This window comes from Chlamydotis macqueenii, chromosome 4, assembly GCF_036417535.1.
Source record: "Chlamydotis macqueenii isolate bChlMac1 chromosome 4, bChlMac1.mat, whole genome shotgun sequence".
Classification (NCBI taxonomy): Eukaryota; Metazoa; Chordata; class Aves; order Otidiformes; family Otididae; genus Chlamydotis; species Chlamydotis macqueenii.
The window spans coordinates 33599906-33617259 of NC_141559.1; the positions used below are offsets into that span (position 1 = coordinate 33599906).

Below are 17354 nucleotides of genomic sequence, written 5' to 3' on the forward strand. Positions count from 1 at the left end.
GGCAAGGAATATGCATTTCATGCCCACCGGGCCTGCCCTGCCAAGTCACAAACAGGTCCAGCATTAAGTCTGAACCTGGTCCATATGCATGCATTCCCACCTCGTGCCCCACCCTCCCTGAAGCCGGCAGGGAAATGAATATGGTACACTGAAGTGGAAAAAGAACCCGTTTCCGGCGCCATTGTCCCTGTCTGCAGTCAAGGCTGCGTGTGCATGCACACGGCTTATTATGGACTGGCTCCCAGAGGCCGTGGTGGCGTGAGGTCGTGAGGCGCTCTGTCAGTGGTGCTTGCCCTGCTCCTGCCTTTAGTTACAAGCGGCTCTCACAGCCATTAATAACCAGGAGATAGAAGCTGCAAGTTCCTTAATAAAGTTTATTTAATCATAACTATGCTTAGGAAAATACACTTGTAAGGGTTAATATAATGCAATTTAGTTTAACTTTATACTACATTTTGGACAAAAGACTTCTTATACATGTTTTAGGTAAAAACAGGATGTATGATCTGGCTTGTTTTACATCTATTACAAATGTAGAAAAGACTGTCATGCACTACAGTAGAGACAGCATGAAAAAAAATTACCTTTGGTTTAATTCAGAGAATAAAAGTATTGCACTGTAAAAGCATCAAACATGGTGCAACTAAACATCATAAACATGTTTCCATGCCAGCTTACAAAAGTTTGTTAGCTAGTGTAATTTTAGAGGGGGAAAATACATGTACATATAAAAAAACTCCATTACCTATTTGGATTCTGTTAATATTGTATGCACTCCACATATCTACACAACTGACATTCAAGAAAACTCTTAAATTTGATTTAATACCTTTTCAATACTAATTGAATCTGTTGAAATCAATGACGTTCCCGTATCTTAACTGGCCTGTCAGTTGTTAAACGTTCTTCTTTCGACGACTAAAGTTCCAGCCTAGATCATCAAAATCCAGAAACAGCAATTACAATACCATGGATTATTATTAATGCCTAGCTACTCACTTCTAGATCATTTCTCAGGGCAGTTACTTTGAGTGTGTAGATTCATACAACAAAAGCCCAAAACACCACGTGGCTCAACCAAGGGCTGGCAGTGTAGGGGGTGTCATCATCGTGCTAATCCTTCCAACCACGTATCAGAGGTTGAACACTCGTTCAGGTACTATTGCCAAGGAACACAAAAATTCTAGCATTGGCAAAACCAACACAAAATAATTTAAGAATATCGAAAAAGACAAAAAAAAAAAAAAGACATTGTTTAAAGGGAGATACAGCAATGCATGACCACTGTACATGGTGGGTTACCTGACCCACTTCCCCCCCCAAATACTCAATATTAGCCATGTCTAACATTTTAGGTACACATAATGCATTACATCCTTGCTGCTTTACCACAACATACTCCCAAACCTTGATCTTAACCAAGCAGAGAATTCCAACACAGTTCTGATAGGTCTCAGATAGAATCAACTTTTCTTCTTAATACATTAATAATTTATTTTCAGTTTCTAATCTTGTGGTAAGAAACGCAGCCGAACAGGAGCCAACTGTCGTCTTCAAAGAGTTCTTGTCAGATCAAGCATTGAAACCTTGACCACTTCCCAGAAATGTGCAGCACAGTATCTCAGAGAACCACATCTTTGTTTTTTATCTCAGAGAGAAATTTGAAGTCAGTCAACACCATTATTTTCATTTCAAAACAAACCGTAAAAAATTATCAGGCCAGTCCACAAGTTTATTTGAACACAGCTGAAGTCCTTGAAGTCTCTCACAAGATGGCAAAGGCTCTTCGCAAGGATATGAAGGGAGCTATAAAATCTCTACACAGTACTGGAATTTCCAGCATCTGCTCATATCGCTCACAAACGGTGGCAACATTTATAGATAAAGGAAATACTATTATGAAGGAAAAAAAAATACATCTAGGACTATTACAACTGGTTGTTTAGGAAAACAATTCACGTAGGTTTATTTTCTTAATGTTTAACATAAATATAGTTGCAACTTGATCTCCAGTTGACAATGATTGTCGCAGCCAAGGTAAGGATCGAACACTATCTAAGCAAACAGAAACTCACTATACAATTTATTTCTGCCACGAGGGATGCCTTCCCTCTCAAATCTTTGGCCTGCTATTACCAATCTCTCCTAAAAGCAGAAGCAATGTAGCATTGTTACTCTCTATTCATTCAAGGCAGTGGGTTTGTTTGGAGGGGAAAATGATGTGGGGACATGCAGAAAACAGGGTTTATTCCAGAGCTTACACTGGGACTAGTTGCCATGAAGTGCTCTGACAAATACTGCCTGAGCTTCTCAACTCCACTCTCCAACTGACACCTGGCTCCAAATTTGCTGCTTTGGAGCTGACAACCAGAGAAGTCGCTGACAACTGCTCCCACTGAAAAGGCAGCTAATGGCAGCCAGAAGAGAGCACAGATGGGACTGGAGGGGTTTGCCCTGCTGGCTTGGATTTTGTTTGCATTTTGCCACCAGTGGGCTACAAGGAGTAACTATGCAATCTCCCTTGTGGTTGTGTGTGCTGGAAATGATATCTGTTTAGAAATAAAAACTCCCGGTATGACACATAGACCTGAGATGACAATCTGATCACTTAGGTGCTTCTCTCTGCATGGAAGCAGGATCGTTTTATTAAATGCAACTTGAATGAATAAGGAGGAATTCCTACAGTTTTTAATGCCAGGTTTGTTGCTTACCAGTTGATTTATCTTTATTTGGGTTTTTTTTGGTGTGTGAGATGTTAAGATTTTGATGAACCATATTTACACCAGTGCTACTATTTTATTTTTTTTAAGCTCATCAAGTGGGACTGCTGTCTGTGGGAAAAAAAAAAAAATCTGGACTTGCAGAATCTGCAGACTATTTCCACTGAGAGTGAGTATTTTCCTGTCTGGTGATCCCAAATTCTAAATTAGAATTTATTACTCTGTGTGTGTGTTCAAAATGTCAGAAGTGGCATTTCCGTGATAAAAAAAAAAATTCCTATAAAATAGTGTTTTGAAATTGCATTGGTATCCTTTTGCTCAAGAACTATACAATTTTAAAGCCAGTCAAAAATACATAGCCAAGCACTTTGTAATTTCAGCAACTTCAGGCACAACTAATAATACCCCAGGAAAAGAAGAAAAATCTGCAGTAAAGAGCATCACAGAAAATTGCTACAGGAAACTTTCTCATGGTAAGCAACGAATCTGAACGTTTCCAAATAAAAAAAACTTAAACAAACAAAACCAAACATGCATATATAAAGTGTACACGTACTGCACAAGCGCTATTCCTAAAGGATTAAACTGCATAGGTAAAAAATCAAAAACAATGTGCAATATTTTAAGCCCTTAAAGCACAATAAAAAAAAAAACCAACAAACTTGCTCCCCCACAAAGCCAATTACATATAGTCATTAAGATATTAATCAAGACAGAGGTTCTCCAATCAAAAGTTGGAAGGACTACTCCCAAATTTTGGCTCACCATTCACGCTTAGGGGATCTGAAATGTATGTTTACAATTACAATTATCTTAAACAGTTATGTTCATCACTAGCCAACTTTGATTTGTTTTACAAAGTGCTCTTTTATGTAATAGAAGCTATCTTTGTGGTAGAAAAACCATCAAGTAGTTTAACACTTTGAACATCAAGACACATCTAGAAGAACTGAGGAAAAAAAATAAGGAAGGGAAGAGAGGAGAGAGAGAAGTTGGCTGCTAGAACAGAAAGCAACTAATGTCAATGGCTCTATAAACATCCAACTTGTGTGTTGGTAGCTACAATCTTGTTCCTAAAACTCAATTTATTAAAGAATTGCATAAGCTAACAGACTAGAAGCTTACACTGGCTTTATAGGACACAGCCTTATACACCCTACATGCCTTCTCTAATGAAGAGATCCAATAGTTAATGAGTTCACCATTACACAAACAGTTCTCAAAAAATATTTTCAACTTAAAAAAAAAAATCAAGAAACAAACCAACGCAGACACTAAAGCAAACCATGCTTTAAAAAAAAAAAATCTACAATATCTGTACATAAGCTGTGTAAGATCTTACAAAAGAAGATTCCCTCAAACCACAGCTCTTTCTATTCCTGCCCTTTTGTTGCCTTCTCAAGATAATACACATTGACTAAGTGGCGATTGAGGTGCTTGCTGTATTCACCTTCCTTTTTAAATGAGCGGTCACAAAAAATGCAGACATAGTTCTCGGTGGCCACTGTGGTGTCTGCATCTCCTTGTGACGTCTTTGGACTTGTTTCCTCTTGTACGGAGCGAGTGCCATTTAACCCCGAGTCATCGCTTCCTTCTGATATGTTGTCACTTATGTCACTGCCTTCGTGACTGTGGATGCCCTCATCCTCATCCATTTCCTGAGATTCATTCACTGCTGTGTTATCCGGAGACGATAAGGCCAGAGCTACTTTAGGGCTTTGCGTACACCCTTCTAGGGGCACAGGTGCCGCTGGCACAGCATCTCCTGTTGGCTCTGTCACTGGCAGGCACATCTTAGTCAGGTCCATTGGGTCTGAGTTACTCAGAGTTTCTGCCATGCACGTTTCCTCTGGCTCCTTCTCAGGTGCCAGATCTGGTACCACATCCATGGGCACATCCAAGCTTTTTTCAGAAGACACTGCATCGGAAGATTCCTCAGAGCAAGCGTCTTCCCCTCTGTCCACCTTTCTCTCCTCTTTTTCACCAACAGTGTCCTTGCTCTCTCCTGCTGCAGCAGGCATTTCTTGGTCCTCTACCTCAGCTTCTGTGTTTGCATCCTGAGCTGGCAGACAAAGCTGCCCTGGGTCTTGTATGCAGCTTCCTTCGGGCTCAGTGCTCTCCCCCTTGATAGCACAGCCACCATCGTTGTTTAATGCCGCTGTGTCAGTGGGATCTTCCTCCTTCTGGTCACTGACCTCAGTGTCAGGCTTCAAGCATCCATCCTCTTCTGTGACAGGACACTCGTCTGGCATCTCCTCGTCCTCGATCTTCTCCTGATCGAGTTTACTGCTTTTCTTACTGTGCTTATTTTTCAGAGCTTTCTTTTTTCTGTTTTTCTTGAGGCAAGAAGTTTGCTTTTTAGGCTCCTCCTCTGGTACAACATCACTTTTCTGAGCTTCCTGGCAGTCTCTGGGTTTAGTTTCCACTTTCTTTTTCTTTTTTGTTACTGCTAAGGTATCATTTGTAGGCTCTGGCTTTGAGGAAGTTACTTCAGCCTCTGCCTTTCTTTTGACCTTCTTTGTTTTACATGTTTTCTCAGTATTTTTCTCCATTTTAATATCCACCTCCTTGTTTTCTGAAGCCGATTTCCGACTTCTGGTTGTCACCTGGCCTGCAGAAACATTGCTCACTGGCTTCTTTTCTTTTGCCAAATTATCTTTTTTCTCTACTTTCACAATTTTGTCAGTTTTCTTTGCAGCTGAATCCCCTTTCATTTGTTCCTTCTCCACTTTGTCATTAATGCTTTCAGAAAAGTCAGCTTCGCTCTTTTTAGTCCGTAGCTTCACCTTTGAAACATCCATGGTGATGTCAGAACAATCAGGATGCCTGGATTTGATGTGATACTGCAGGTTACATTTTTTAGATGCTGCATAATCACAAACAGGACAGAGAAACTGGCGCGGATTGACGTGGAGCTCAACGTGCTTTTTGAAATTGCTGCGGTCAGCTGTTTTGTAGTCACAGTGCGGGCAAGTCAGAGGCTTCGGCCCATTGTGAACCTGCCTTGCGTGACGAGTCACTTCATGCTGGTTTGAGGCCACGTAGCTGCACTGATCACATTTGAATGGCTTCTCACCTAAGGAAGGAAGGGCGGAAGGGAACGATGGTGATTATTAAGCATGGAGGGGTTGTGGCGGAATCACTTCCCGCTAATACAGATACAGAATTATGAGACTCAAAAAGAAAAAGAAAAAATTATCCATGCGCCTTTAAAATTAAGTAAAATCAACTAAAGAAATCCACAAGTCACAAACACATTCACAAGACACCAAGAACAAAATACAAAAAAAGAGAGGAGGGATAAGGGTTGGGAGAAAGGGGAATCCAAAACCAAACAAGCAGTAACAACATCACAGGTTCTGGCTATGCATACATACCGGCAGAGATCTTTCTACAGTAATATTAGCAAATGGAATCCATACCCAACTGGTCCATTGAATGCATTGTAGAAAAATGGAAATGTTAACATTTGATGAACAGCAGTTTCACACAAACGTTTCAAAAAGTCCAACTTCACACAGATTTTAGTATACCTCATGTTTGCATTGAAAAGGAAAGTTGGGGGGGAAGCTAGCAAAACCCAAAGCACATGAAAGGGACACTCTGCTCAGATGATCTTTACCTCTGGTAATTCAGTTAGTTCACTGTTACGGTCTCTCAGACACATGACATACTGGCTGCAGGCTACTCTCAGCAAGCTGGCCAGATGGAGTCCAAAGCTACTATGTTACTACTGAAATCTGCATTTACAGTTTTGCAATAACTCTTGCAGAAGTGTTCCGGAAACATTCTGCTTAGCGGCTGCCGCTGCAGCAAAAGTGGCTTTCCATTTACACATCAAAGCAAATAGGAAAAACACTTCTAACACAACAACTCAAGTCCAGAAATACTTTGATAACACCTGTGCATGTGCAAATCCAGCTGAAGACTTCTGGATGCTCCTGAGCTCTGAACCAGCATCTCAAAACTGACCTGCAGAACTAATGCAGGCCACTTCCCAAGTACGTTGGAAATCCCCTCCAGTCCCTTCTGCTCACGGTACAATAGCACTTCTCCCACCCTCGCAACCCGCTACCCCAACACCGCCCATAATCGTGCTGCTCCTCTGCAGCACGACTCAGGAGACCAGAGCAGCCTGCAGCGAAGACAAAGTCACCGTGACTGCGGTGTCTGTTTGTCTGTTAGCCACAAGGCTGACCTGCAAAGCCCTCACAAACTTTATAAAAACGCTGTGCTGACTCCCTGGTAGGAAGGATGGGGATACTTGTTTAAGAGTTTAGATCATTTAATGCCTGCCTGCAGCATCTCTATTATTTAAAGAGTTTTTATTCCCTACCATCTTCAGCCTATCTTCTCTCCTTCTTTCCTTCCTGCCCACCCCACTTCCTGACGATATCTTCCAGAAGTTTAAGCTTGATGTGCTTCACTGGTCATCCTTCTGGGAAGCATGGACCTTGACCTGCTACACTTCAACAGTTTCATGTTACATAGAGCCAGGACAAGAACAGCCTCTCTCTTACCTGCACTTGAACAAGCACAGGGTGCTCAGAGATGGCTGCAACAGTGTAACTCAAAGGTTGTACGTGAAGAGTTTGGGTTCATCACCTCTACTAAATCCAGGGGTTTTGCTGTGCAAGTGGAAAGAACATGTACCATGACTGGCTAACAATACAGCTGCAGTTGTGAGGTTGGCAGCTGCAGTTGTGAGGTAGGCTCTTAATCACTGTTGCTTGCTCCCTGACATTTGAAGCAAGCTCCAGCACCAGTCTGCTTTAAAAGGCTGGCCTGTGAACTGCAGGAGTCCAAAAATTGCCACAGAAAGGGTTCAGCTGCCTGGGCAATGTGGCAAGACATGCAATAGGAGTTAGGAGAGCTATTAATAAAATATCCCTGATAGCAAGAGTCCCATGTGCACTCCCACTTCTGTCACCACAGCTGACACTCTCTCTTCCAGACCTTTAAGGGCCAAGGGCAGATCCCACTCCCCATCTCTTTTGGATTTGAGACTTCCTTGCACAGGCAAAGGGAGAAAAAGATGTTCACTAAATGGCTTCCAGGCTCAGTACTGACCAAACCATTTGCAAATTAGCATTTAGCCCAGTAATTCAGCCAAAAATGGTTTGTGTTTCTGGAGGCAGAATATTTCATTCACAAAATTCTCAAACCAAAATACTGGCATGTCATTTTAAAGCTGGCTGTTTTTAATGGGTCCAAACTCCCTCTCCACTACAGTTAAAATTTCCTGCCTTCTGGTTTCAATTAAAAGCCTCATCTATTGAAATTGAAAGAATTATTGTTCAGGAGACTTTCACAACTATTTGATAGGATTAGGAATTCTGACCAAAAGCATAGGCTGAGATTGACCTGAGCTCCCCTACGAGGCTCACAAAAGACAACTGCACCTGTGCCTAGCGTGCCTACACTGTTACAGCTCACAAAAATGCTATTAATTAATTCAAAAAGAGATCCCCAAGGAGATGTTTGTAACACCACAGCTTATCACCAGTAATGGGAAATAAAGTGAAAATTGCTAATTTGGCTTTTAGCGACACAAGACTGAGTCACTTGTGAACACCATCAGAGTTTGCTCTTTTGTCCTCTGTGTCTCCTTGCCATAAGCAGGCACTGTTTTGCATTTTTCTGTAAGACTAAGCAAAAGCTAAGGTTCCCCTCAGAACTCCTGGATGAGATGAGATCGAGGACATCAGAGGGGAGACTCCTAGCTGCTCTGATGTTTTCAACTTCATTGATTTGAACTGAGTTGTGGCAGCAGACAGAAGACAAGAATCTGCTCCTGTATCACCACAACGTTGTATTTGCTACTAGAGTACTAAGACTACTGGAGCAGCCCTGTGAACCTCAGAATACATCTTGGAGAAGAAAAGGGAAAAAAAACATACATATTCCTCTGTTATCACTTTTATGACACTTAGCATTTCCTTAGCAGGTAAAGACAACATTCCCTGTTAAAACAGGAGCTAAAGTTCAGGCCATACTGGATGAGATGACATCTCACACAGAACTCGGCAGCCTGCAGTAAGTGGCCCTGTTTGAGCAGGAGGGCGGAACCAGACGACCTCCAGAGGTCCCTTCCACCCTCAGTCATGCTGTGACTCTCTGAACCACCCCCTTTTCCCGACCCATGCTGCTGTCGCCCCTTACCAACCTGAGTGGGTGCGCATGTGCCTGGTTAAATGGGTCTTCTGAGAGCTGGAATAAGGACACATAGCACATTGATAGGGTCGCTCTCCTGCAAAAACAAACAGCAAGTTAGTTACTGAAACACAGCTGATGCCCAAAAATGGTTACTGAGCCATAAACATGGGGGTGTCACAGATCCCCAAGCTGTACCTGAGGGCACATTATCTCTCAGCAAAGGGACACAGTGAGAAGCATATGCCTGAGGTGGACCAGCGCAACGCGTCACACCTTACGAATGAGGGCAGTGAAGCAGCAGAATATCAGACACACATCCTCCTGTCCACCTGGAGTCAGATGGTAACCTCAGGCAAAAGGTGATGAGAACAGACACCTTAAGCCACCAGAGCTGACTTTCCTACAGTATTTTCTCCCAGCACTCAGCAGATGCCCAAAAGACACAGACTTTGTAAGAAACCAGGTATGTTCTTGCTTCAAGTAACACCTTACCTGAAACATCTGTGTTTAATTTGGATTAAGACAAGGAACAACTATCCATTCAGCACGGACCTGCATTTGCCAGAACACAAGTGCAGACAGAGACTGGGTCTCTACTTCCGAAGTTTTCTTGGCAGAGTGAAATTAGCTCGGAGTATGGAAGAGCATGATGCCCTGCTCAGTGAAACCATGCTGCTAGCAAAAGTCCTAGTGTAGCAGCAACATTTATTTTGAAGACTCAAATCCCCCTGCCTGCAGTTACCGTTTCTGGAGAACTAATGGAAACTAACCTGTCATAAATTAGGTCTCCACAAGGGACAGTTAGCTTCTCTTAACTACCAGTACAAGGATACTTGAAAATCCTTTTCAAGTGAAGACAAGCCCCAGATAAAGGCAGACAGTTTTAGAATTAACATCTGTTAGGCAGGTCCAGATAAGTACTAGGGGTGTTTGCCCCAAACTGCTAGCACAGAGAGATCTAGACTGCCTTGTCTTCCCCCACACGCTGTGAAAACACTTTTTAGTCTCAGGTGGATACCCCCAACAGAAGAGGGGAATGAAGTTGGGAAGGGAAAAAGTTAAGTTACTCGGTTGCAATATTTATTCAAGTCATAGTCAGAATTACACTACAGCATTTTGCTACATGAGTTGAAGCATACAACACACATGCTCTCCAAATCACTGAGTCCCGGACATCAGCAAAAGCCCCGCACACAGGCTATTTGCTCACTTTCAGAGGCACAGCTCTCTCTGCAGCAGCAAAGACCTTCATCTGTCAGTACGTGACATGAAGCTCCACTGCAGGCCTTTGCCATAATACCGGTAGAAGCAGTCTTTGTAATCAGACTAATCCCACATTTCTTCCACGAGACATTTAGACTATCCTTGATTAGATCAGCAGTTTAAAGGTAATTTCACCCTAACAACCATACCCCCCTCGTTTTCCAGTTAAAACAAGGTAGGTTGGTGCAATACACACAATAAGATTAAGTAACGTACAAGGGAGGGGTAGGCCTTTTCTTATAAGTTTTTAAATAACTCCTTGCAATCTGAAAATAGTGGCCAAAGGTCCTGGAATATTCAGTCATGTCTTCTTCCCATTATCTGAAATTTTGTATCTTTAAAGTTACTTACAATGTTATGAATGTGTAAAATGCTTTCTTTCAGGTATTTTATACAGGGTACAGCAGCAAAACGTACTCGATTTAAAGAATGAGGAACGCAACTAATTGAAAACATGTTATTGCCAATTGAGAATTAAATGCCTGACTACATTGTAAGGGCTGTTTTATAAAATGCTATTCCCTAAAGGATTTTTATTGTAATTGTACAAGCTCACTATATGCAAACAAAACACCAAAAAAACCTCTCCACAAGACACTTAAAGAATAAGCCTGGACCTAGCAGGCACTTCATGCAAATGAACACGCAGACCGACATCAGTGAACAAGTTTGAGATCATCTCTTGATAAAACCTTTCTTGTAATGCTAGTAAAAGTTCAGTCTGCTTGAAACAAAACTTTTGCCACCAAACTTCCAATACAGTGGCAAGCAAGAAAGATCCCCCATGACAATTTAAAAAAAAAAAAAAACAACCTCAAACCAACCAGTACAAAGCTAGGCACTGAACACTGGGGCTGCCTAAAGTAGATGTCTTATTTATACAGCCCTGCAGACGATTTTCAATTAAGTTTTCTAGAAATTGCTTCTAACAAGTAAAATGGAAAACCCTGAGAACAATGCTGCACTGTCTTGCACCTAGTACAGTTCCAGGATCAGCAGTGTGAATAGCTGATGGGATAAATCAAGTCAAAACTTGGTCTAACATGTTTAATGAGCACAAACGAGTCCAGGTAGGTCTGTCCCTGACACAAAGGGTCCTTTCTGCCCCATCAGCAAAGGAAGGGACAGCCCTGAACATCTCCAGCCACCAACTCCCGGGTAGCAGACAGGCTTTTCCAGATGTAGCTCTCCCAGCTGACAAGCTTATGACCATCTGGCAGGGTCCTTAAACCACCCCTCTGCCCCAGGTGCCCCACATTTGTCAGCAGCCTGCCACAAAAGCACTGTCATAAGCTGGAAGGTATCTCCCACTACAGGGCAGGTTCATGGACACCTGCTTTCCAACACGGATGGAAGCAACAGGCAAGCAGATAACCCCTGCCTGCCTTCCCATGCTCCCCAAAAACGCAGAGGATAAGTTTTAGATTTTTCAGATAGGATAGATTTCTCCCACCATACAACATACAAGCAGGCAGGCCCCTTCCCAGCTCCTGGCCATGTGCTCTGGCATTTGCATGTGTCCTTAGTAAGTCGATTCAGCTCACTAGCCAGTAGAAAACCAACCTGGGGAAGAGGAAAGGAATATTTCACTGCCATTTGAGTGAGCTGAATCAACCAGTCCCAGGACACAGGGAGAAAACTGAGATTGCCTTTCTCCAGCAGCAGCAGAGCATTCGATCCTGTGAAACTGCACTCTGTACAGAGCCAGTGTTTCAGCAAACTGGATGGCTCAAACTCAGGAGATTCCAATTATCTGTAAGGAGGCATTTTCCCACACAGAAAAAAAAAGCAGGTGAAGTCCAAAAAACAGGAGAGCTAAAAAGAGTATCTATCCAAAATTATTTAACCTATTAGTAATCAGGAACAATTCCACATTTCTTCTTAATATTCTGAACCCATACAATCGGAAGAAAATGCACTATGTATGTATCCCTCTCATCTTTACAACAAATATTTTTCTTAAGTTTTAACTTAAACTATAATTAAAAGATATTTTAGTATTATTCAGACAGTTCTTATTAAATTCAGTAAACACTTTTGACTATAAAATACCTGTGAGTGTTTTTTTCTGTTTTTTTTTTTTTTTTAGGGGGGTTGTTTGTTTGATTGAGGGTTTTTTGTGCACTGTGGTTTTGTTTGTGCTTTTTTTTTAACGCAATCAATTACACAATTGATTAATACCAGGAGGAACTTTTACTCTGGTCTATAAATATACCAGCCAGTAGCTTATCCATTCTTCTAATACTCTTCCTTAGCTTGAACACTCTCCTCCACAAAATCAATGTTACTGGAAAAAAAGTCACATTCCTAAATGACTGAAATATTTGAAATACTAATATTTGAAAGATTTTTATCAAGTGTGAACTGGCTGAAAGATCTTAACTTTTAAGCAAGAGCTAGCAAAGAAAGAACTACCAGGGTAGACTAAAAAATGCTGAAATCATAACCATTTCAGCTTCATTAAAATAATGAAAAGACAGTCAAACCAAAGAACCAGAAACCTTTTCTCCTTTAAAAATAGTGGTGCAGTCAAGAAGAACTGGACAATATCCTACATAGTTTAACATGCCTGATTTAAAAAAAAAATAAATAAATACAGTTCACTGGTAAATTGGTCAAATGCAGTGATAACAGAGCACTTCCTCAGCAAATATGCTTTCGTGGTTAGTTCCTGTAAAACTCAACAAGAGCTTTCCGAGATCAGAGGGGGGACCTAATGTCATGTACAAACACAAGCAGGGATGAATTTAAAGTCGAGACAAATGTAAAACAGACAGGCACCACAGCACGGGCTCACATTCAGGCATGAGTTCCCTGGATGATTTATTTCATTTTTCTCCTATGATTTTGTCATTTTCACCTGGTCTCTCTCCTGTTACCTCCCACAATACACACAAAGAAAACAAACTGGAGGATAAACCACACCATTTTCCTAACACCTCTCAAAATAATCTTTGATTACTTGTTTAGGGAAAAAAATATTTGGACAGGACTGATTTTTAAACTGACGGTATCCTCTAAACGTGGCTCTTGTTAAGAGAGGAATATGTCTTAACGTACTAAAACTCCCAGGAGGCCCTCCCAACCCCCTCAAAGCAGACACTAAAGCATGCAGACGAACACACAAACTTCTGCACACTTGAGCTCAGGCCCAGCCCCGAGGCCGCCCGAGTCCAGCCCTCCCCTTCCACACAGCTGCAGACAACCGAGCTGAAGCCTCCAAACCATTCACGTCACGGCTGTGACAAAACATAACTTCAAAGGAGAAATTCCCCAGCGTTTTGCTCAGCTGGCAGAGCCTACAATAAAGGGGAACCGAGTCAGGTCAGCACGCCAGAAGACGGTTAGCGAGTCTGCCCTCACCTCAGAAAGCCTTGACAAGGTGGAAATAAAAGCTTCTGAGAAGCTGCAAGAAAGATCTGAACTGTTTCCACAAAAGGTATAAGGGGCAAAGCCACTGTACCTCACTGCCTGAAGGTGGCCTCTCACTGATTTTGGCCTTGGGCTAGAAAGGAGTCTCAAGTTTGGGTACGCTTCAGGACTCCCCATGTGAGAGGCTGGTGAGGCTCTCTCATACAAAGCAAGGCACCTAAGGTGCCTAGGTGGTTTCCTAAACCTAGGTGGTTTCCTAAACCACCTGTGGACCCAGCTCATAGGACTGCAGCAACAGTGAAGGTCCTCCGATTCCACTTGGTACAAACCAGAGTGGAAAAGGGCCTCACACGTTTCCTCGAGATTACAAACCGGGGTGAGAAGACAGGAAATCAGGCCAAAGACTCCCTTAAGGGCTTCCTACAGGCCAACATAAGTATGTGTCTACTTCTGGCTACTGCTGTCATGCAGACCATAGAACACACGAGGCCCCCGTACCTTCAGAGGAATTGATTCACTAGGAACACTACTCAACTCTTACACTGGCTTTGTAGATGCTAGAAGGCTCCTTTGCATGTGTGTATCAGCTCGCTCTTCACCGTAATTGCAGCTTAGTAAAATTTCATCTCAATCTGAACATACAATTTTCAAAACTACTTATGTGATTTAGGCACCTGTTGGCAACCTGTTTGTTTTGGTTTTACAGTACATCAGGCTTTCGTGTTGCAGACCCTGACAATCATCACAGGCACGTGTCATGCCCTCTTAAAAAAATTAGCTTAAAATTACTATGCATCTGCTCTTGGGCCCCTGACATTGAGAGATTTTCTCAGTCCTCTAGGACTGCAGACTGGAGCTCAAACCAAATCCACACTTCCACGAGTCTACAACCCAGTGGCACCAAGAGGAGGGAGTGCAGGGCTTTATTGGGGTGGAACGAACTCTGCAAATAGAAAACTTTTGGCCTGCTCCATTCATCACAGTTTCCCAGTACTCTTACCAGGCTTCAATAAAAAAAAAGATTAAAGACTTACCTGTGTGAGTTCTAATATGTTGGATATAATTGTTCTTCCTGTCTGAAAAATAGGAGCACTGTGAGCAAGTATACACTTTTCTGGGAAAATGATTTCTTAGGTGTTTCTTCCAGTGATATTCACTGACGGTAGTATACGTGCATATGGTACACTTGTAGACTCGCTCATTTTCCCCTGCTTTGTTGTGGTGCTTCAAGTGAGCCAGATAGTGATCGTATCTGTTAGTGTTATAGCCACAACGATCGCAACGGATCGGGCCCTTTGAGAAATCCACCTCTTCTGCGGTGCAAGAATCAGACTCTTTCACCTGGGCTTGCTTTTCAGCATTTTCTTCCACAAAGAACTTCTTAGCACTGTGAACCCTGATATGATGCACAAACTCCTCTTCAGACTCTGCCTCGTACTGGCAAGGCTTACAGCGAAACGGCTTGCTCTTCAAGCTCTTACACTTGTCCTCTGTGCTTTCTGGAGTACCCGGTGCTTCCAGTGAAACATCTTTGTCCACACTGGGAGTCTTAGGAGGGGGGCAAGAAGCTGCTGCACCTTGGGTTTCCGCACTAGGAACTTCAAGAGAGGTTAATTCCACATTTTCAGGTGCTTCGCGGTCACTCTCCACAGCCTGGGTATCTTCCATACCCTCTCCATCGCTGTCTGAGAAGTTGCTGTCCCCCACGGTCGTCAGTTCTGCCATTTGCCTCTCTTCTCCAACCAGGTAATCGCAGCAGTTGCCATTGACTTCTCCCGTCAAGGCCACATTTGCCAACATAATGAGCTGAGGAGCTGCCAGCTCAGCTTTAGAAAGGTCGTGTAAGTCATACATGTCATTGGACAAAGCCATACCAATATTAGCACTGCCAGGAAAGAGGCTGTTCCCACCAGACTGTCCCAGAACTTGAGTTGCCATGGCAGCAGTTCTGTAGGAACAGGAAAGGAACACCTGTAAGCACCCGAATCGCAAAAAGCCTCCTCCGCTGTGTAACGTCCGAGCAACCCTCCAGTTAACACCAGAAAATTAAACCTTTTCACTGGGGCAGCAAGGAGGCAGAACCCGGGGCGAGCCGCTTCCCTGCTAACGGGAGGGGCTGGCGGGGGGTCCCGTTCCTTTCCCAAAAAGGCTGTTGGTTCCGCCCTACGTGCGGTGCATGATCCCACCGTGTGGAGGCCGGGAGGGGGAACTGACAGCGGCGTCCCACGTCCCCCGGTCCCGCAGGGCCCAGGGCGGGCTCCGAGCCGGGCCAGGCCGGGCCCCCCCAGCTCCCCCGAGGCCCGCCATGTCAGACACCGGGGGCGGCGCAGGCGCCCGCGGGTGGGTGCTGAGGCAGCCGGGCCCCGCCGAGGGCCCCCGCCCGGCTGCCCGAGGGACCCCGCCAGGCCCAAGGCCGCCAACAAAAGGGGGCAGCCCAGCCCGGCCGCCCCCCCGCCACCCCCGCAGCCCGGCGCACATCCGCTGGGGGAGGCGTCCGGGGGAGCCGGGCCGGGCCGAGCCGTGCCCCCGCCGCCGCCGCCCTCCCTCCCTGCCAGGCATGCGGCCATTTTCTGCCTGCCCACACAAAGCGGCCCTCCCCGCGCCGCCCGCCGCCGCCCCCAGCCCGCCTGCCGCCGCCGGGGGGCCTGGCCGGGCACGGCCGCCCCGCCGCTCCCCCTGCCGCCGGCCCGCGGGGACGGGAGGCAAGGCGAGGCGAGAGCTCCGCTTCCTCCTCCCCCACCCTGCCCTCCACCAGGGCGGGCAGGGCAGGGCAGGTCAGCGGCCCCGGTGCGGGGGCGCGGGGTAGGGGAAGCGGCTCGGTACCGGCAAGGTCAGAGCGGCCGCGCCCACCCGGTGCCCGGCGGCGGGAGGGCGAGCGGCACCTCGGGCCTCCGCCCGGGCCCGCGGCCTGGGGCTGCGCCCGGCCCAGCCCGGCCGGTGGCGGCGGCATCGCCTTCCGGCGGCGGGGAGGCCCGGCGAGCGCCCCCGCGGCCGGCGCGGCGCGGTCGGCGGCGGCTCCTTAGCCGTGGTGCTGATCCCCCCGCGGCCCGGCCCGCCCCGCCGGGCCCGGCCACCCCCGCCGGCCGCAGATCAGCCCTGGACAGCGCCTCTCGCCCGGCCCGGCCCGGCCCGGCCCGGCCGCCCCCCCTTCTCCCTCCACCTCCCGCGGGTCCCGCCGGTCCCCGCCGCACTCACCGGCGGCGCGGGGCCGCCCGGCCGCGCGGCTGCTGCGGGGCGCGGGGCGGTGCGCGCGGGGCCGGGCGGGCGCGAGGCGGGGAGGCGCTGCTGCTGGCGGCGGCGGCGGCGGCGGCGGCGGGGCAGCGGGAGGCGCCGCGCATTCCAGCACACAGCGCGCAGCGGCGGCGCCGCCCCGCCCCGCCCCGCCCCCGGCGGCGCGCGCCCCGCCCCGCCCCGCCCCCGGCGCCGGCAGCGGCAGCGGCGTGCTCGGCCTCTGGTCGAGGAGAGGAGTTGACCCAGGGAGCAGAACCGGCGGCCGGGGGCGGATCTGTCCGTGCCCCGCGCCGCTGCCGCGCTCCCCTTTGTCCGGTTCACAGGAGATCGAGCTCCGCTGACCCCGCACCACGGTGTCGCCCTTGGCGTCACGGTCACCGCGCTCCGACGGGGTGCGGGCCGGGCAGCTGAGGGTGACCCAGATTGCCCTCAAAACGGGAAGAGTCTTAAGCAATCGTAGGACCCCAAACCTCCCTAGGCTTCCCTCTTTCTTCCAAAAGTGGCCAAAAAACCCCAACCGGCTGCCCTGGCTGCGCGCTCGCATGCCTTGGCAGGTCCCAACAACGCGGAGGGTGGTCGCGGTTGGGCCAACATCGAGTTCCCATCCCAAAT

At 46.4% G+C, this 17354-nt stretch overlaps 1 protein-coding gene across 1 annotated transcript; it reads right to left on the reverse strand.

Annotated features, from left to right (window-relative positions):
• Positions 1-360: 360 nt before the first annotated feature.
• On the reverse strand, positions 361-16849 carry REST (RE1 silencing transcription factor). Its single transcript, XM_086747151.1, has 4 exons — positions 16707-16849; positions 14546-15459; positions 8887-8970; positions 361-5796 (listed from the first exon to the last, which is right to left on the reverse strand). Exons 1-4 carry the CDS (start codon positions 16847-16849, stop codon positions 4094-4096), a joined length of 2844 nt encoding a protein of 947 aa, XP_086603277.1. The 3' UTR covers positions 361-4093.
• Between the last annotated feature and the right edge of the window lie 505 nt (positions 16850-17354).